The sequence below is a fragment of the Bos grunniens genome, chromosome 20 (assembly GCF_055505025.1).
Source record: "Bos grunniens cultivar Pamir isolate PY7600 chromosome 20, Bosgru_T2T1.0, whole genome shotgun sequence".
NCBI lineage: Eukaryota > Metazoa > Chordata > Mammalia > Artiodactyla > Bovidae > Bos > Bos grunniens.
The window spans coordinates 53,497,052-53,519,554 of NC_141184.1; the positions used below are offsets into that span (position 1 = coordinate 53,497,052).

Here is a 22,503-nt window from a genome sequence, read left to right on the forward strand (position 1 = left end):
GACTGATGCTGAAGCTGAAACTCCAATACTTTGGCCACCTGATGCAAAGAGTTGACTCATTGGGAAAGACCCTGATGCTGGGAGGGATTGGGGGCAGGAGGAGAAGGGGATGACAGAGGATGAGATGACTGGATGGCATCACTGACTTGATGGACATGAGTTTGGATAAACTCCAGGAGTTGGTGATGGACAGGGAAGCCTGGCATGCTGCGATTCATGGGGTTGCAAAGAGTCGGACATGACTGAGCGACTATGGGTATGGGTATAATCAGCATTATGCTGACAGTGGAATCTAGAGTCACACGGGTATGGGTATAATCAGCATTACGCTAACAGTGGAATATCTAGAGTTACACTGTTGTTTTCTAGCTATTCAAACTCAGGCAAGTTACCTAATTTTATGTATTATTTTACTCATGTGTAAAATAGATACTATAATAAGAAGAACCTTTAGAGTGTTGATGTGGTCATTAAATAAGACCATATGTAGCCTGGCCTATACAGTGAAAGATAATTTTTATTAGCATAGTAACTAGGATATAAGTGCTTGATAAATATTAGCTGTTAGTATTATCACCAAATTAAAAACTTTTGGAAGCCTATTCTGAAAGTTACTAAAACAAGAGGTACATCTGGTAAGGACCATAACATAAAATTTTTAAAAAGTACTAAAAATTAATCACCACATAGGAATTCAGCATTTTCATGGAAAGGCTGTGGAGAAAAGGGGAGCCACACTGTTGGTGAGAATGTACACTGGTGCAGCCACAGTGGAAAACAGTATGGCTGTTCCTTAACAAACTGAAAACAGAGTTATCATATGATCCAGTAACCCCACTCCTAGACATATATCTGGAAAAGAAGAAAATGCTAATTCAGAAAGATACACAGACCCCAATATTCACAGCTTAACTATTTATAGTAAGACACAGAAGCAAACTAAATGTCCACTGACAGATGAATGGATAAAGAACATGTGAGATATATACACACCCACACACACACTAGAATATTACTCAGCCATTAAAAAAAAATGCCATTTGCAGCAACAAGGATGAACCTAGAGATTATCATACTAAGTGAAGTGAGTCAAAGATAAATATTATATGCTATCATTTACATGTGGGTTCTAAAAAATTATACAGATAAACTTATTTACAAAACAGAAACAGACCCACAGACACAGAAAACAAAGTCATGGTTACCAAAGAGAGGGTGAGGTGGGGTGGGGTGGGGCAGAAATATTACAGGTATGGGATTAATAGATATTACTGTTGTTAATAGATTAATAGATACACACCACCATATATAGAATATATAAACAACAAGGATTTACTATATAGCACAGGGTACTATATACAATATCTTATAATAACCTATAAAGGAAAAGAATTGAAAAAATAGATATATACAGATATATACATATGTTTAAGTGAATCACTTTGCTGTACACCTGAAACTAACACAAAATTGAAATAAACTACACTTCAATTAAAAAAAAAGAATACAGTACTTTTAGAACACATCTACTTCAGTATTAAAAGTGGTATACATTTTGCTATTGTAACATTCATTTTGGATTTTGCTTACAAGTCAGATACAGTACAAAATTTGACTATTTAACTATATAGCTTTAATTTATATCAGTTGCTCTCAATCTTTTATTCTTCTTCAACATACTTGAGACATGGCACATTCCCATTATGCACAGTGGCTCAGTAGAGCAGTGATTCTCCACTGCTAATCACTCTAATCACTGCTTAGTGATTCTCCACTAAGTGAGGAGAGTGGAGTGGGGGTAAGGTGGAGTGGATTATGTGGAGTTGAGAATTATGCGGAATTTCACTAATGGAAAATATAAAATGAAAGCTATGATTCAGAGGCAAGAAACAAAGTTAAATCTACAGAAAAACACCAAGTGTATGTCACAGATCCATTTCTTTAATGTATATCCAAAAGGTTCAAAGTACTTAAAAAGGTCTTACCAGTGTATTTTCTCCATTGGAACTATTCCAGAGCCTCATTCGATTATCTGTGCCAACAGTGAGTAGGTGAAGACCATCACTTGTAAAACATAAGCCGTTAACCTTTCCATTATGAGCAGTGTTTGCTGCAATGAAAAACACAATTCAGATTATCTCTTCTTATAAATTCAACACAGGTAATGCTTGATGACATAGTTATTAAATATATTAAACACATTAAGGACATAATGTCCTTTAAACACAGTAAAGGACAACTATCTGAACTACTTAAAATACGTAAGTTGATTATATTTAAAATTATTTAAATATATACATATGTTTAAGTGAATCACTTTGCTGTACACTTGAAACTAACACAAAATTGAAATAAACTACATTTCAATTTAAAAAAAGAATCCTTTCGATTATTTGAATATAATAAGCTATACAATTAGAACCATAATTATAGAGGAAAACAGGAAAACCAAATGGAAAACATGTGGCCAAATAAAATTTTTCTTCAGGAAGTAAGCTATGCTATTCAGTTCAGTTCAGTCACTCAGTCGTGTCCGATTCTTTGCAACCTCATGAATTGCAGCACGCCAGGCCTCCGTGTCCATCACCAACTCCCGGAGTTCACTCAAACTCACTTCCATTGAGTCGGTGATGCCATCCAGACATCTCATTCTCTGTCGTCCCCTTTTTCTCCTGCCCCCAATCCCTCCCAGCATCAGATGAGTCAACTCTTAATTAAATACAGAAACAGTAAAAATTTTAATTAAATACCTTTTAAACTTCTTATATATTAATACTCTATTTTCAATCTAAAAATCACTTCATGGAATACTACTAAGTCGCTTCAGTCGTGTCCGACTCTGTGAGACCCCACAGAGCCCACCAGGCTCCCCCATCCCTGGGATTCTCCAGGCGAGAACACTGGAGTGGGTTGCCATTTCCTTCTCCAATGCATGAAAGTGAAAAGTGAAAGTGAAGTCGTTCAGTTGTGTCCGACTCTTAGCGACCCCATGGACTGCAGCCTACGAGGCTCCTCTCTGTCCATGGGATTTTCCAGGCAAGAGTACTGGAGTGGATTGCCATTGCCTTCTCCATCATGGACTATTAAAAATCAATAATACCAATATTTCCTTCTTAAAGATAACTGTTCCAGTCTCAATCAAAAGTGATATTACTTTCAAAATGAACAGGTTTAAGAAACCATAATCTTCAATAGTCTAATTAACTTAATTTAAAAGATTATTAAAACAAACATAGGTTTTAAATAGTTCATCTGAATTTATTTCTGGTCCAAATTTAATTCTAAATCAGAATTTTAATCTACATAGAAATTACACTCTATTGTAAAAATGCAATTGAATTACTTTGTCTCCTAGATTGCAGTGGACTCAAATTTCATACAACCACAAATTTTATTGTGACAAACTTGCCACAAAATGTTACCATTCCTTTAATTTATTATAACTTCCTAAATGGTACTGAATTTGCATTATTAGTTGGCCTCATGTGAGCAAAAAAAAAAGTTTCTACCAATACATTAAAAAATTCAGGAACAGAAGGAATGACATACTTGTATTTTGAAGAAAGACAACCATAATTAGTTGATGTAAATTTAGAAATTGATTGTGAATGCCTTTTTAAAAAAATATAAAATCTATAGTTTGTCAACATCTATTTATTATCTGGTTTCAATTCAAATTTTTCAATATAAAAATATTGTCAATGTCATATTCGTATATTAATGCAGTTTTCATTACCTGATTCAGCTGCTTGTGACTTTTTCCCATTATGCTGATCAAGAGTTATCAAACATCCTGATGCTCTCCTCACATCCCATAATTTTGCTCTACTGTCAGCACTGAGAGGAAATAAATGTTACATTGACATATAGCTAGGATAAGGACTCTACTCCTCACCCACGTTTCTTGTATTACTGGCATACACAATCTCAGTATATTAGCACAAATGCATTTGTATATTTAGGTGGCTATACTTTTGCCTTTCCAGCAAATATCCAATAGTCAACAAAAGCACAAAGAAGTGAAAAAAACAGAAGAAAAAGTAACCTTTTTTAAATCACAAGGGATTCTGTTGCTCTTTCTGTTGTTTTTAATGACATGAGCATCCTTCTCTCCAAAGACAAGACAGGCTAAGAGCTTTTTTTCTTGGTAAGCCTGCTGCTAAATCCCCATATCTTTCTACTGTTTGTTTTTCAAATGTTTACAGAATCATGTAGTGAACTAATTTCACTTTGCTTAAATTTGGTAGGAATGGTTTTTCTTTTTATATGAAAAAAAAACTGAAAATAAGGTGAATAATAAGGACAATATATTTTTATTTGATTTCCTGTACTCAAATCAATCTTTGCCAAAACAAAGGAAATACATTTAATGTCTCCTAGAATTAGAGGGTTATTTGCATTTTACTTCAAGTGAAAATAAAAAGGTAAAACCATGATCATAAATCAATTTCAGCTTCTAAACTACTCCAAAGGAAAACATAAATCAGTTCAAGTATGCTATCATATCCTCACAAAGCCCTTAATAATATTTTAACCCATTGGGTTTATCTAGGCCATTTTAATCAAAAAGAGCATTACACTGCATTTTATAAGCCTATTTCTCATTTAAAAATCTTTTAAAATGTATATATACAGGGTTTATCTCTTTCTATAATTTTGATTCTTTTCACAGATCACAAGAAAACCTAGCCAACTGGAATGGCTGACAAAAAGTTAGTGTTTCCCATTCTCAATTTGTTTTTTTTTTCTTTTCAATAGGGGAATAGGTCTGCAATGGTATGAGTCTGAAGACCTAAGTCTCTTCTGAAACATTAGATTTGGACATATCTGACTCCTAACATTGACTACCAGGTCCATTCCGGAACTGATTCGAATTCCTAGGGTACTCTGAGAATTGAAAGCCTCTAAATTTCCCTCTTGATTTGAGGAAACCAAATTAGAAAAGAACAATGTAAATCCACTCTAGCATGGAACACAACCAACGCCTAGCTCCTCACCTTCACAACTCTTTAGCAACCTCTTGTGGCTACACTGGGGCTTCCTTGGTGGCTCAGACGGTAAATAAACTGCCTGCAGTGCAGATCAGGGTTCTATCCCTGGGTCGGGAAGATCCCCTGGAGAAGGGAATGGCATCCCACTCCAGTAATCTTCCCTGGAGAATTTAATTCCATAGTTAGATAGAGGATTCCATGGCTAGCTACAGTCCATGGGATCGCAAAGTGAGACATGACTGAGGGACTAACACTTTCACTTTCACTTTGTGGGTACATACTAGACTTTATTCTACTTCAGACATTACAAACTTCAATGTCACAATCTGCAAACTATTAACACAAGTTTCTCTGGGGACTAAACTGTGACAGAGAAGGAGGGCTGGCAGCTTTAAAAAAATACAGATACATTTCTTTATAAACCTAAAAAAGTAGCTTTTCTAATAATTCTGCTACAAAAAGTTTTATTAAAATGTCTATATCAAAATTTGATTACTACTTCCTATCCCTTCAAGTTTCAAAATTTTCTGTTTGACACTCATGTGTCTATCTCATCAGGTCATTGATCCCTCCTAAAAGCCTTCTAGTGATTTTATTTTGTTCCTTATACCCATGACTTCAACAATTTTGAGACAATTGTTAAGTCTGTGTCATTCACTGTTTTAATTTCTGTGTCATAGCACAGCTGTGAGCTACACCTTCAACAGAGCATACAATACTGACCAGCAATCCTGTGTGCCCCTAATCAGCTCCCGCTTCCATTCATTAAAACTGCTATTTCAAACCTTTACTACCTTCTCTGAAAACTGCATCCATGTATTTTCAATAGATGACATCAAGTTCTAAAATACCGGAAACTGGGTTTGCATTTCTTGAACTCTGCCAAAGTCACATATTTAGTTGTATTGACACTTACTATTTCCTCCTTCCATGTAGTCATGGTGCCCTTCATGTGCCAGATCAAGTGTCCCCCTTCTAATGGGACCCTTGATATTATCTTTGCCTGTCTATTCAAGGTCCTGATATACCAATTATTCTCTCCATTTCTTATCTTCACTAATTTCTCTCCACCAATACTCTTCCCTCAGCATTCAAATATACAAGACTCTTCCTTCCAGCAAACAAAACTCCCAAACCCCATGATCCTCAAAAGTTAAGTGCTCTTGTTCTTTCTTCCCATACTGAATCTCTCAGAGATGTACCTCTGTTAAAGCAGTTTTCAGGATGTCCTGCAGTCACTGATTTTTCTGACTATACTTCCTCACTAGACTATCACCTTCTTGGAGGGACTCTGCCTATGTTACCTCTGTGTCCCTGGTACAATGCTTGGCACGTGACTGCTGCTGCTGCTGCTGCTAAGTCGCTTCAGTCGTGTCCAACTCTGTGCGACCCCATAGACGGCAGCCCACCAGGCTCTGCCGTCCCTGGCATTCTCCAGGCAAGAACACTGGAGTGGGTTGCCATTTCCTTCTCCAATGCATGAAAGGGAAAAGTGAAAGTGAAGTCGCGCACTCGTGTCCGACTCTTCGAGACCCCATGGACTGCAGCCTACCAGGTTCCTCCATCCATGGGATTTTCCAGGCAAGAGTACTGGAGTGGGGTGCCATTGCCTTCTCCGTGCCACATGACAGGAATCATTAATTGTCAGTAAATTGAATCAATGAATGTGGATGGAAGTGATGAATCAGATTTAAAATAATTTTGGGTTAAAGAAAGTGAATTAAAATGCTACTGATTTTAAATTAACAGAGTGCTACACTTTTGTATGCAAAAATGACACAACACAGTGTTTCATAGGTAGTGTTAGGAGTTTTGCCTTGCTACATAGATTCGGTTGTTACCTGTTTTTAAAAGTGAGTATCTTCAAGTTGGATAGTCAGGATTAGGATTATGATGAACAGAAAGATTTTTTTTGGTAATATGAATTAAAATCTTTAACTCAATTATTTTTCAGGACTTACTTAATAGCTTAATATGTACCTAACATAAAACAATCTTTTCAAAATGCTTATCCTTAATTATTAATCTCAAACCCAAATAGTTTGCATTTTACCTTGCAGTTGCCAAGATATATTCATAACGTGGTGACCAGGAAACTGCCAATATTTCTTGTCTGTGACCTGCAAAACAACTGTATATAATGACTTGCATTTTGAAATATGCCTTTTGAAATATCAAAAGATATAGTCTAACTAACTTTGCCTGATTATGTAGAAAACACAGACTAAATTTTAAAAGTAAACTGATATAATCATTTTTTCACATTTATAATAATCTATATTTAAATACTAATGTGAAGTCTATGGGACATTCCTTACATATGATATTTTATTATAAAAGGCTTGGGTTTGGTTTGGAAAGAACAGCCAGAGCAAGTGAGTCTGTCTTTTTAAATATAGCTGCTAGCCTAGTAGGTCAGTCCATCAATAAATGACAGAGCTCAAGCTTAGTTATGTATCTCTACAACAAAATCCCTGCAACAGGCCATACAAGACCAACATTTTAAAGACTAAAAATGTTTCCCAACTTTTTTCAGAAAGTTGTAGCAGAAAAAATTATTTTAATTCATGATTATAAAAAGCATTTATATAAAAATTTTTGTCTACAGCACAAGTGATAAGTACATAGGACAAGTGAATTCAGCATTTTAAGTCATTTCTACCTAACTATTCAAATTATATATTTTCATCAACTTAGTGTATTTCATAGAGATTCATAATATAAAAAAGATGTTATCCATCTCATCAAGTTTTCCTAATATATTTACTATGCGTTTCTCAGAGATGAATACAGACAGAATTTCTGAATTACATCCTATTTTTTTCACTGTTTAGAATTAGACAATCTAATACTGATAAAAAAAGTAGCAAAAATAATTTAAGCTGGTAAACCTTTACCAAATTTTATTTCAATATTTTTTCTAAAATATTTTTATTGAGAAAAGAAGTACCTAAATATTAAGAACATCTACTCAGCCAGAACAATATTAAATAATGTTCACAGAGACAGCTGTACCGATGTAAGTTTCATAAGTAGTTCATTTTTTTCAATGTAGAAATAACACAAAGTTTTGGGTTTGACTTTCTGTATCCTTTAACCTTCCCCTGCAGCCATTGTTCATATAAATGTCTCCTTAATAGTTTAGTTTTATAAGAATAATGCACAGAAGGATCTTTATTTCCCTGTTGACTTCTAACAACTAGCACAAAATACATCAGTCATGTCATTTACAAAGACTGCATTGTTAGTAATGTTTCATTTTATTGAATGGTTTACTCAAAGTAGTTGTTGTTTCAAATAAAATACCCTGTAGAATGTGGGAACAGGATCCAGACTTCAAGTCACAAAGTTGTACTTTGGGTCCTCTAGTACCAACTGTAAAAACAAAAACAGAAATGGTTTAAGATAATTTAATTACAAATGATCACCAAAAGGAAATAAGAAACTACCACTATGAATCACGACATTTTCACTTGTAGAAATATAAAAATGTATGTTAATAATATACTTTAGTTTTTTATGTTTATAACTAGACAATTATTTTAGTTGTAGTCCTATGTCAGTACTAAGATTACTGTATTATTCTCTATTACTCTATTATTATTTTTCAATATTTAACATTGAAATAATTATAGATTCACAGGAAGCTGCAAAGATAGTGCAAAGAGGCCCTATGTACCCTTCACCCAGGGTGTCCTAATGGTTATATGTTAGGTAACTATAGCACAGTATCAAAACCAGGAAATGTGTACTGGTACAATGTGTGTATAATTCTACGTTATTTTATCACTTAAATCATTTTATTTTAAGAGCTTAGCTGTTCCATGTTAATAATATACTTCTAAATCACTAGTAACAGATTCACAGAAACTCTGGACACAGACTGAGTGAGCCTCAAAGACAAGTTAGTGCCCAAACTCTACAGATGAAGCAGCTGACTGATGTCCAGAGGTGAGGAGATTTATGCAGTGCCACAGAAGTAATATCACAGGGACCTGATGCCTGATACCAGAAAAATATTTTTTCATCTTCATACATGAAAATTTTTGTTTTATGTGCTTTCATAGAAATAGATGTTTAATTTGAATCACACATTCTCAGAGAGAAGGAAATCATTTCTTTGTTTTACTGTGTTGAATGGAAGGCTGCCAAATTTTGTTTACATAGGTGGCTCAGAGGTTAAAGTGACTGCCTGGAATGCGGGAGACCCGGGTTCAATCCCTGGGTCAGGAAGATCCCCTGGAAAAGGAAATGGCAACCCACTCCAGTACTCTTGCCTGGAGAATCCCATGGAGGGAGCCTGGTAGGCTACAGTCCATGGGGTCGCAAAGAGCTGGACATGACTGAACGAACGACTTCACTTAGCACTCACTTAGAAACTTTGAACTTTGGTGGTTTAAAAAGTTCTTTAAAGTGAAAATCGCTCAGTCGTGTCCAACTCTTTGCAACCCCACAGACTATACAGTCCATGGAATTCTCCAGGAAAGAATACTGGAGTGGGTAGCCTTTCCCTTCTCCAGGGAATCTTCCAAACCCAGGTCTCCCGCATTGCAGGTGGGTTCTTTATCAGCTGAGCTACCAGGGGAAAAAAAAGTAATTCTTAAGGGAACAGAAATGTGCTTGCTTTCTTTCTTAAAAACACCCCACAAATGATACTGGTTTTCTTAATTTTATTTGTACTTAATGTATTTACTTTTCGGCTGTGCTGGGTCTTTGATGCTGTGTGGCCTTTTCCTCTACTCTCTAGATGCAGTGTGCAAGCTTTTCTTGCAGTGGCTTCTCTTGTTGCAGAGCACTGGGTCTAGTGCACAGGCTTCAGTGTGGGAGCTCAGCAGCTTCAGTTTCCGGGCTCTAGAGCACAGGCTCAACAGTTGTGGCACGTGTGCTTAGTTGCTCTGTGGCATGTGGGATCCTCCTGGACTAGGGATTGAACCCATGCCTCCTGTGCTGGCAGGCAGATTCTATACCACTGAGCCACCAGGAAGTCCCAGAAATGTGCTTTCTTAGTTTTCAAATCCTAGCCACTCTGAAATCTAGCATGGTGCCTGACTTGTACACTATCAGTTAAACGGAATGAATATAAATAGTAAATATATATTTAAGTTTTTTTTTTTTAAAGAATTGTGATCTTCATCTGGGTTAAAATGTTTATATCAAAACTAACTAGATATTAAAAGGGAAAAAGTTTTCAGTATGTTAAAAAAACAAAAGAACACAAATACAAACCTGCTACCAAACAGTGCTTGGTGGCAACCGGAGACATATGATGACTATAAACTGTTTCTTCAAAATTAAATACATCAGCAATCTGATAATCAAAAGACATTTAAAATAAGTGTTATCACAAAGGCATCAAATTTTCTATTTACCTATTGTCACACTGTTAGTAATTTTTAAATTGTTAGCAATTTCTTTTTCTCTAATAAATTCCAGAGATTAAGACAAGATAACCTCCTGGTTCACCATCTTCCTTTCTGCTCCATTCTGGAGAACTTCAGCACCTACAGAAACAATCTAGTCAGTATTCTGCCCCTCAGTTCCATATAATCGCACCTACCACACCCGGGACACTCTCACCACCAAAAACTGCTCCTCCTTTGAAATCACATATTTCAGTTACATATGACCAGAATTTTATTTCAGCTCCCCCAACCACCTCTAAGACACCTAAGCAAAGCCCAGAGGCCCTATCAGTTCCTCCTGTCTTCACTTTTCCTCCTTCAGCTTGGATTCCAAGGTTGAATGCTTCAGCTCCAGGATCTTCAACTCCTTTGGCCATCATCATCTCACCTGTCAAGGCCTCAACCCTGGATGACTCCAAATGTCTGCCTTCTGTGCACCTTATTCAGGTTTAACTGCACCAGAGGTCAACAAACTTTTTTAGTAAAGAGTCAGATTGTAAATATTTTAGGCTTTGAAGACCAACTACTCATTTCTGTCACTGCAGTGTCAAAAGTGGCCATAGACAACAAATGAGCATGTCTGTGTTACAATAACACTTTGTTTACAAAAAAGAGTCCATGAGAAGCCTTGGCCGAGAGCCTAGACTTGGCCTATTGGCTGCAGTTAGCTGACCTCTGCCTCATGAAGGTGAAGAAAACCTTATAATAGGGCAGACTGCATGCATGCTCAGTCACTGCAGTTGTGTCTGACTCTTGGTGATCCCGTGGACTATAGTCCGCTAGGCTCCTCTGTCCATGGGATTTTCTAGGCAAGAACACTGGAGTGGGTTGCCACCTTCTTCTCCGGGGGATCTTCCTAACCCCCAGAGAGAAAGAAACCACGTCTCTTCATGAATCATCAGGAAAATGCAAATCAAAACCACAATGAGATATCACCTCACATCTGTTATAATACCTATTATCAAAAAGAGATAACAAGTGTTGACAAGGATATGTAGAAAAGGAAACCTCTGATTATTAGAGGGAATGTAAATTAGTGTAGCCATTATAGAAAACAATATGAAGGTTCCTCAAAATTAGAACCATATGATCCAGTAATCCCACTTGTGGGTATATATCCAAAGGAAATGAAATCACTGTCTCAAAAGAGATAGCTGCATCCTCATGTTTTTAACAGCACTGTTTATAATAGCCAAATCATGGAAACAACCTAAGTGCCCATCAACACAGGAAGGGATAAAGAAGACCTGATATGTACATACACACACCCACCCACACATATATGATGGAATATTATTCAGCCATGGGAAAGAATGAACGTCTGCCATTTGTGACAATATAGACAGACATTAAGGGCATTAAATACTAAGTGAAGTAAGTCAAACAGAGAGGAATAAATACTGTATATCACTCACAAGCAGAATTTTAAAATGCCAAACTGATAGAAACAGTGAACAAAATGGTGATTATTGGAGCTGGTGAATGGTGGGAGAAATAGAAAGATGTCAGCCAAAGAGTATAAACTTCCAGTTTTAACATGAACAAGGGAAGGGAGAAGTTTCATAGGGAAGGAAACTTGAGGTAGGGAATACAACATATAAGATGTGTTCAGAAGGCAAAAGGAGATCAATTTAGTGGCAGTACATTATCTATGTTGAAAAGAGGTAGAAGCTAAGATTGGGAAAGTAGGAAGTGAGGCTACAGAGAACTTAGAATGCCAGGCTGAATTTAGACAATGGAATCACTCACCAAAGGTGGTTTGGGTTCAGACAGGATGAAACTGCTTTATTCTAATTAATTCTGGGGTAGAACTTACTGTGGAACTGTGAGAAGAAAAATAATAAAAAGAAATCATTTAGGAGTTTATAGTAGTAGTCCAGATGGACAGTGATGGTGAGGGAAATAGAAAAGAGAAATGTGAGAGTCTGAAGGAAGACCAGCTAAGATTTGAGGACTAAATGGATATGAGGAGCCATCACGTTCACTTCAATTTAGAATATGTTTAGTTTGAGATGATGACACTACATTTAAGTAAGAGAGGTTCTGTATACAAGTAGAGACATGTGGAACTAGAACTCAGGAAAAAAATTAGCTGTGAAAGAAAAATAAAATTTGATCAAAAAGCATAAAAGCTATTATCTACTCTATCTTCCCAGGTGGCGCTATTGGTAAAGAACCTGCTTGCCAATGCAGAAGACATGAGATAAGATCCTCTGGAGGAGGACATGGCAACCTGCTCCAGGATTCCTGCCTGGAGAATCCCATGGACAGAGGAGCCTGGAGGGCTATAGTCCATAGGATCGCACAGAGTCAACATGACTGAAGCAACTTAGCATGCAAGCATGCACTGTCTACCTTACTCAGCTATAATATTAATAACTTTCTTTTTCCTTATTTTTTTAGGTCAATAGGAGATAAATCCAATATTCCTCCCTACACCATTATGCCATAGAAGTTTTTGAGTAATAAAGTATATAACAGCTAATGGTGTTTGAGTTCTTACTATATGCTAGGTGCCATTTTCAGGTACTTTACACATATCAACCTATTTAATCCTCATAGCCATTCTATAGGGTACGATCATTACTCCCTTTACAGATGAACACAGAGAAGTTCAGATACTTGACCAATCAATATCACATAGCTAGTTAGCAGCAAGGGCTTCCCAGGTGGCTCAGTAATAAACAATTTGGCTGCCAAGCAGGAGATTCAGCTTCAATCCCTGGTTGGGAGCCTGGTGGGCTACAGTCCATGGGGTTGCAAAGAGTTGGACATGACTCAGCAACTAACCAGCAGCAGTCAGCAGCAGAGGCAAGATAAGAACTCAAGCAGTATTGCTCTCCTCAATCACTATATTGCTTTCATATCTAACATATATGACATCTTAGCAAATAATCACACTGTTTAGGACTAAATTCTCCTTCATTGTACAGAACTCAGAAAAGCTTTAACATACTTACTTGTAATGTATTTGTATCCCATACTTTCAGAGTCTTATCAAATGAACTTGATGTGAACATGCCAGTGTCATGAGGATACCACTGTACGGTCTCCACACTGTATTTGTGAACATCAGGGTGGCTTCTACAAAACAACAATCAAAATTTAGAGATAACTGATTTACTTGAGTTTCAAAATGGATACCATATTAACAAGCTGTAGTTTTAGGAAGAACGATACAAACCTAGATGACTCGCCACGTCCTGTCTAGAGAAAGAATATGTAGGCATCTCTAGTTTTAGGTGCCCACAGTGTGATGTGGAGGCCCGCTTCCTACTAAGGCTCATAAAATGAGACTTCCTATTTCTGTATGAGAGCTTGGACGGATCAGCCAACTACGCTGGACTGATTCATGGAAGAAACTGATTTCTCCTTACTGGAAGAGATACCTACTTTGGTTTTGGATTTGCTTCTCTGATCATTTTATAAGCACTATCATTTAGAATTGTTGCCTCCCATACCTCTATAGTGTCCCACACAGTATGGCTTCTGATTAAGAACCTCACTTCTACAGCAAAAGAATGTGACAGGTAGATGCCCATGGGGTTTACTACTCTTAGGTAGCCCATAGCCGACAGACGCATGATCTGTTGAAGACTCAGTTACGACATCAGTTGCAGTACACCACCTGTGATGATGTATGCTATCCTGAAGGACGCCGTATATGCTCTGAACTAGTCATCAACACAGTATGTGTCCTCTATTGAAACTTAATTCAAAGACACTGGATGTTTAGAAATACTTATGATAGTGGAGGGACATTTGAATACCAACTGGATACTTAATATCATTAATTATTGTATATGTGAGACAGTGGTAGTGGTGTTATGCTTATAAAACATTTTTTATTTTTTAGAGATAAAATTATGAATGAAATTATATCTTTCTGAGATTTGCTTCAAAATAATCTTCAGAGTAGGTGGGTGGGTGGGGTAAAGATGAAATAAGATTGGTTATGACTGATAGCTGCTGAAGATGGGTGATGGGTACGTAGTTCATTAGACTACTCTCTATTTTCATATATATTAAATATCCATAATAATATAAAAGTAAACAGAAGACTATTGCAACCCAAAACAGACAGGCCCATCATGAGTTCTGATTCTTTAAGCTGAAAGTTTAGATTACAATACAGGATAAAGGGCCTCAAATACATGTGTTGCTACTTGAAGAAATAAGAATATGAAGAAGAAAAGCTTTATGTGCCATTTCTGGCCTTGAGACAACTGCAAAAGACAACTGCAGTACCTATCCATATTTTCTTACTTTCTATGTCATGTAAATATTTTAACTAATTTCCCCTTTCTTTCCTCTCTCTTACCTCGATTATTTTATACAGATTATGTACAAACTGAGCCTACAAATTGCATAATCCTAATATAAGAACACATGAAACTAGAGGAAAAATAGAGATTATCTTGAACTGGATGTGGTAACTAAATACACTTGGAATCAGCTTTTTGGGGAAGGGAATAATTACATTTTTGTAATTATTTTTTGTAAAAATCTATATCAAGTAATAGATATTTGCATTAGGTTAGGATGAAACTTACTTTTTTAAAGGAAGGGTAGTACGGGAAGAAAGGTATATACTGATATTGGACAGACAAATGGGTAGATTGTAGTGGATGTGTGCTCTTTTCTTGACTGAACATTCAAACTCTACCTTTTGGGGGAAAATTCCCTTTATTGAAAGGCAGGGCCTTGCCTCTTGTTACAGAGAGCAAGAGACTCCAAGTATGGTTCAGCAGTAAAGAATCTACCTGCAATGCAGGAGATGTGGGTTCGATCCCTGGGTAGGGAAGATTCCCTGAAGAAGGAAATGGCAACTCACTCTAGTATTCTTGTCTGGAGAATCCCATGAACAGAGAAGTCTGGTGGGCTAGTCCATGGGGTCGCAAAAGAGTCAAGACATGACTGAGCGACTAAAACAACAACAAATAACAGAAAACAAAGAGACTCCATATATTCTCTTTCTCTTGCTCTGGGCAGTGAGGGCACGAGTGTGTCCTGGGCTTAATCAATCCTGCCTGGGACTCCAAAACTCCAGCTAGTAATGCAAACCAGGGATATATTAGCAATTATTCATAGTTGTGGAGTCAAGAGTCTGTGTCGGTGATATGCAGCAGATCCCAAACTCAGTTGTTTGTGTGGTATGACCTTGACTGTGTTCTCTTATTCTGGTTTCTCTTATTTTCTGCTTTCTACATTTGTTTCTTCTACCTTCCTGCCATTATGTGAGATATGAAATATCTTTCCAGTAAATTTCTGCTGAAGATAAAGAGAACTGGTCTCTATTTGTTCCTAAGAATCTACACAGAGATTATTTAATTTCAAATAAATCCTTAATGTAGTGATCACAAATAAAAGTTCATTTATATTTTATATTTTAAAAGAGTACAAAATATTATATCAATCTCCTACTATGTGTGATATATCATTCTCCTTAACATTTAACAAAAATTTGAGTTAATGAATCTTTTTGGTGCTCAAGAATAAACATATTAAATAAAGCGAAAGTAACTATTAGGAAACAGTGTAAGCCACATTAATTTAGTATCAATTTTTATTGAAATTATTTTTTAAAGTCATATAAAGTCTTCGGATGTAAAATGCTACTTTAACTCATTTTGTAAGGATGCTTACTATATGCCCATTTACATTCAAAGTGATGGTTTTGAAGATAAGACTTTGAATCTAAGAAGAAAGTCATAAGTAAGATTGATGTCCTAAGCATTTACTTGACCTCACATAACAGAAAAGCAAATCACAGCCACTAATGGAATAATATTATATAGCATGTGGTATATATGAAGATACTATTTTACCATATAACAAATTAAACAATGTCAAAGTAATAGCTAAGATAAAATAAGACAAAGATGAATTAAACTAATTAATGGCTGCCTTACACTTTAGAATTTAGATCTTTTGTTGTTGTTGTTTGTTTGGTGGGAGTAGAGAGAGTATAAAATGGTATGAGACTCTTAGAACCAAGTTCCAGAGTACTTGAGGTGGTATCTTGTTTTGTACTAAGTCTATCTATAATTATACTGCTTCCCATTTATAGCGGCTTTACAATTTTAATATGCTTTTTGAAGATAATATTTCATTTAAGTCTCATAAAAAAACTTACAAGAATAATAGGCCAAGTATAATTATCTCTAAGGCAGAATAGTTTTGTCACAGGCTCAGAGAAAGAGTTTCCTTAAATCTGTATTTCCAAAGTGAAGTGTCAAAGCCAAGAAATAATCATAATTCTCCTCACAAATATTCCACGAACTTATGTATCTATTCTAGTGCTTTGGAAACAGCTTTAATACATAGCAGTTGCAGATATTAATGTTCATGAGGTTTTTTCCTCTTGAAAACGTTTTTTCAACTCTTATTCTCTCTGTTATTTCAAGGTCTGCTTAAAATCAGATCACATACAGGAGACAAGAAAGAATTAAGTGACTACTATGAACAAATTAAAATCGTAAAACACTTTATTAAACAGCCAAAGAAATTCAAGGTAGAAAAGTACGTTAAGTCAGGCAGCTTTAAGTAAGTAGGTAAGAGAAGAGGGGTGTGTGTATTTTGTGTGTGTTTTGTACTGGCTAGAAGCTAGTACATTATGGCTTCTAGCTATTAATCTTTTTGTTCTACTAATAGTTGAAAAAACTAATTTGTGTTTATATTTAGCTAGAAAGACTTAAATGAATCTTATGCTAAGTACTCTAAAAACTAAAATTAGTTATTGAGGTGTGCCATGTAGGTGGAGAACAAAAAGACCATAATCAAAAGTCTTAAAGTCCTTTTGAAAACTGATGCCCAAGTTGTTTTGGAGAAGTCATATGTTAAAAACAGCAATATCAAAGAGACCTGAAGAGACATTTCTCCAAAGAAGACATACAGATGGCTAACAAGCACATGAAAAGATGCTCAACATCATTCATTATCAGAGAAATGCAAATCAAAACTACAATGAGATACCACCTCACACCAGTCGGCCATCATCATGTCTACAGACAATAAGTGCTGGAGAGGGTGTGGAGAAAAGGGAACACTCTTACACTGCTGGTGGGAATGTAAACTGATACAGCCACTATGGAAGATGGTATGGAGGCTCCTTAATAAGCTAGGAATAAAACCGCCATATGACCCAGCAATCCCACTCCTAGGCATATACCCTGAGGAAATCAAAACTGAAAAAGACACATGTACCCCAATGTTCACTGCAGCACTGTTTACAACAGCCAGAACACGGAGGCAACCTAGATATCCAGTGAGGATGAATGGATAAAGAAGCTGTGGCACATAAATACAATGGAATACTACTCACCCATAAAAAGGAACACATTTGAATCTGTTCTAATGAAGTGGACAAAACTAGAGCCCATTATACAGAGTGAAGTAAGTCAGAAAGAGAAATATAAATATCGTATACTGACACATATATATGGACTCTGAAGAGATGTACTGATGAATTTATTTTCAGGGCAGCAATGGAGAAACAGACACAGAGAACTGAAGGTGGGAGGAGAGGAGGGAGAAGGGGAGATGTATGGAGAGAGTAACACAGAAATTTACAATACAGTATAACAGATAGCCAATGGGAATTTGCTGTATGACTCAGGGAACTCAAACAGGGTCTCTGTGACAGGCTGAAGGGTAGGGTGGGGAGAGAGATGGGAGGGAGGTTTGGGAGGGAGGTGAACCTATGATCTTGTTGTTGTTGTTGTATTGATTGTATTGATTGTTGTTGATGTACCACAGAAAATCACAAAATTCTGTAAAGCAATTATCCTTCAATTAAAAATTTTTTAAAAAAGAGCAATATTCGAATTTCAGTTATTACTTGCAAGATGTCAAGGGATAACTACGTAAATATATCATTTGAACAATTTGCTTGAAACATTCATATTTCATGTTTTGCATTTGATGCAAAAAATACTCAAATGTTTATAAATTCATGAATTACATTTTTAATACACACCTGCCAACGGAACACACTGCTTTACACGTGTAATAAGGTTGTCTGCTGGAGTTCTCAAGATCATAAAGCACAATCACACCATCTGAACCACCTGATAACATGCTAATAATAAAAAAGTTCAAATTAATTTATCATTTATATAGTTCATTTATGATTACATATTTCTGAAAATTACTGATCCACAAACTCTCAAATTTATTATGCCCAAAATACAGAGTAAATCTTCATTAGCAGACTACAATAAGCTAAAATCTTTAATCTAATATTTGTGGAAAAATGAAGATAGATAGATTTAATCTGTGATCAGTTAAAATTTACCTTCAAGATACCAAAATGAATAGAAGAAACAAGATGGCAAAAGATATTTCTCATTTCAGAAAGTAAGACATTACAAAGTCATTTTAAATGTCCCAATTATAATTGTGTTAAATGAAAATGGAATCAGACAGACCAGTTATTACTGATGGAATATTACAGATATTACTATCTGACCCTGGGCAAGTTACTTCATTTAAGCTTGTTTATTTATGAAAAGGGGAACATTTTCACCTAAATCATAAAGCTGAAATAAAGATAAATCGTACACAAGTCTTTTACACTGCCTGGCAAGAAAAAAAAATAGGGCATCAGTAAGTGTTAGATTTGTTCCCTCCATTATAAACACATTTACTTCAACTCATTCAACTTTGAGCTTCTACAATATGCTAGGCATTATGCTAATACAACTGTGAACAAGACAGGCATGATTCCTGACTCCCCAGTTTATAATCTAGTGGAGAAGACACATAGATCTATGAATTTAATCTATCTATATGTAAATATTTATGAATCTATAGAAAGTATTGCTATTTGCTAATATTATTGCTAACCATCAATTCTGGTGCATCTCTCTATTCATTCTTGTTCTCTAATTTTATTCTCTGGTAGATTCTTAAGAAAGGACTAATGAGAACAATATTCCTTGAATTCTTGTATATTACTAACAATTAGTCCTTTTGTACTTGAAAACCAGTCTGGTTGGATATAAAATCTTTGACTCACATTTTATTTCCTTGAACATCTTAAATAAGAAACTTCATTTCTTTGAGCTTAAAGCTCAAAATCAAAGTCTGTGGTTACCATACGATTTTCTTCCCTTATATGTAGTAGTTTCAGATTTTGTTCATTCTAACAATGTTTCCTTTAGTCTTTATTCCACTCTCTTCCTTTGGTTTCTTCTCTGTACACTCCTCTTATATGTATGTTGGATATTCTTTGCCTATCTTCTACATATACCTGATTCTCTTGACTCCTTTTCCTATCTCCATCTCTTTTTGATTTTTATGTTTCCTCTTGTATTTATTTGCTTCTATTTCTAAGGTATCACCTCTTGTATTTAACTTTTTTTCCTAATTTTTTCTAGAGTTTGATCATCTCATTTCTCAGTTTTTCTAATTATAACATATGCTATTCTTTCATACACTGTATCTTTTAAAAATTACTTTTAGCTATTTTTAAAATATCAGGTTACAGTTCTCATCTACTTTGTGGACATATCTTTCTGGCACAAATATATTGTTTATAGGAACATTATTTATTTTGTTATTAAAGTAATTTTGTATGAACTTTGACCTTAATCCTATCCTTTTGCTCATTTTTATATAAAATTAATTTTCTTAAACTTTTAAAAGGGAGGTTTAGTTTGGCAATATTTAAAATTTGTATCTCTAGAACATCCTCCTCCTCTTCTTTTTAAAATAAGATGTTCAGAATATGGCAGCTAATTTTCAGATTTCCAAGTTCTAGTCATCTCTCCAATTTTTATCTGACTCATCTTTTTTCTGTTTCTATCATTTCTGTACTTCTCACTTTGGATTCTATTCCAAACAGTTTCTCCTCAACATGGGGTTCATCTATCAGGGCATCTTTAGTTGGTTAGCTGGAGAGATTACAGGGGCTAGATTACTCCAGCCCTTTTGGGTCTTACTGTGAACCCCTTGGACATCAAGAGTACACAATCCTTTCCCAGTTTCAACTGTTGTACTCAAATTGACTTGCTGAGCTTTCAAGTAGCTGTCAGTTACTTTGAACTTATCAGGTCTATTAGATGCCCCACTGGTTTTATTACCCTGCCTGGTATAGATGCTGATACCACACAGATCTTGTAGTTATCTGTGTTGTTGTAGTTATCTTGTAGTTAAGTGTGTTGCTCTCATTCATCCATATTTTGAGGTTTGCAGGGATATCTGATCACTTAAATTTGTTATAAGTAATCATTTTTCCTTTAATTTTGCCACCTTTGGTTTCTCTGTTATTTTAGTGCCATGTAAGGAGCTTGCACCAGAAATGATCACAGTTCTTTCTTCACTGAGAAAGTCTCGCTACAAAAAAATTCTAGCTCATCAAAACTGTGCTTAAAGACTTAATAATTTACATTCTGATACAAGTGCCTTATCATGTTATGAACCAGTTACGAAGGATTCATGAAATAGCAGCATGTCCAAGAAGCACTGATTTATAGACCTGTTTTAAGAAACATTCAATATTGATATGTAGAACAATTAGGTTAATTTAAAAGTACTTCTTCAAAGTTCTTTGTTCACACAGTTCTATATCTGATTGATGATAGGGCAGTAAAGCTATCCTGAAGAGTTTTAAAAAACTTTTAACATTAGCTTCATTACAAAATTTTGTGGGTTGGTTATTCTAATTGTGTATATCCAGAAATCTTTGTAAAGTTTAACAACTACAGCTTTTTTACTTTAGTTGAAACAATGTTTCAGCTTGCTTGGAAATAGTTGTGAGTTATATGTGTACCATTTCTAATTCCAGAAACATTTTGCTGAACATTTGAGCTTTGTAAAAGTTTTTTTTTTTTTTTTTTAACCACAGCACTATATGTATTATCAATGGAAAAACAACTGTTTTCAAAGTTCAACTTTTAAAGTTAATTTAAATCGTATTTATAGTAAGGTCAGATGTTTCACCTTTGCTACTTTTCACTTTCACGCATTGGAGGAGGAAATGGCAACCCACTCCAGTGTTCTTGCCTGGAGAATCCCAGGGACGGTGGGGCCTGGTGGGCTGCCATCTATGGGGTCGCACAGAGTCGGACACGACTGAAGCGACTTAGCAGCAGCAGCAGCCGCAGCAGCAGAGTGACTTCCAAAAGCTTTCTTTTGATTACATTAATTGGGTGAAAAAAACCCTGAACATTACTGTAATTAAACGGACTTTGTAGTTGAAGTATCTAATGGCAATGTTACTTAACTGTAAGGTAGTTGATAAATATGAATAAGTGTTTTCAGCAAGTTATATGTGAGTTGATTTTTGTGAGAAAAAGAAGACCTATATTTAATTTTCCATTAAACACCCATTTTGCTTTTTATTTCTCTTCGCTGCCAAAAGGGCTTAATGCAAAATACAAGTCTTAGCAAACAATGAAACAGTTGTAGATTTTCACTATACAATAAAAGGGGAAACTACTATAGTAAGAATCTTGACTTTTCTGTATATGCTCTGCAAAGACTCCTTGGCCTGTATTTCTCACACATATTTAATGCACATATAATCCATAACTTTCCATATTTCTCACTAACTCTCCCAACTGGTAGCCTACTGGATTCATGAACTTTACAGGTCAAACAACTGATCACTATCCCACCAGCACCCAAGACCAAAAGAAATCAGCTATCCCTTGCTGCTTATGTCAGGATTATTTTACAAGCAAATGTCCCACAGCTGTACTTGATTGAGAGGTAGTATGTTCAGCCTAGAAAAGGTTAGGAAAAAAATAAATGATCAAATGTCATCTTTTACATTTAACCATGTGTTAAAAGTTAGAATTTGTTCACTGTACATGTTTCTCATATACTAGATGAGACCATGACAGAAGCTAGAATTTAAAAAATTGAATTCTATTAAACCCACCCTGGCTTATTTTAATGTAAATAATAATGCCTCATTATAATACAATGATTTGCGGCAAATGCTAAACAAAACATAACAAGACACACTTCTTTAGTTACGTTTATACTTGTCCTAATTGAAGGACAAGGGTTTTAAACATTTTGGTAAAAGTAATGTGGGGTAGATGAGCTTTAAGTGGGTGGGGATGTGTGTGTGGCATGTACATATTTGCATTTTTCAAAGC

General features: G+C 35.6%; 1 protein-coding gene across 11 annotated transcripts in view; it reads right to left on the reverse strand.

Moving 5' to 3' along the window:
* ERCC8 (ERCC excision repair 8, CSA ubiquitin ligase complex subunit) overlaps positions 1-22,503 on the reverse strand; it is a 51,015-nt gene that overhangs the window by 18,471 nt on the left and 10,041 nt on the right. For 4 of the 11 annotated variants that reach the window (XM_086362595.1, XM_086362594.1, XM_086362593.1 and 1 more), the window contains 7 exons: positions 18,372-18,473; positions 13,354-13,477; positions 10,218-10,299; positions 8,298-8,366; positions 7,045-7,111; positions 3,737-3,837; positions 1,986-2,110 (listed from right to left, as the gene is read on the reverse strand). In XM_086362595.1, the coding sequence (XP_086218721.1) occupies positions 1,986-2,110; positions 3,737-3,837; positions 7,045-7,111; positions 8,298-8,366; positions 10,218-10,299; positions 13,354-13,477; positions 18,372-18,473 (670 nt within the window). Of the gene's footprint in view, positions 1-1,985; positions 2,111-3,736; positions 3,838-7,044; positions 7,112-8,297; positions 8,367-10,217; positions 10,300-12,142; positions 12,217-13,353; positions 13,478-18,371; positions 18,474-22,503 lie in introns of all 11 variants that reach the window. The other 7 variants (XM_086362599.1, XM_086362600.1, XR_015149270.1 and 4 more) reach the window with 4 other exon arrangements.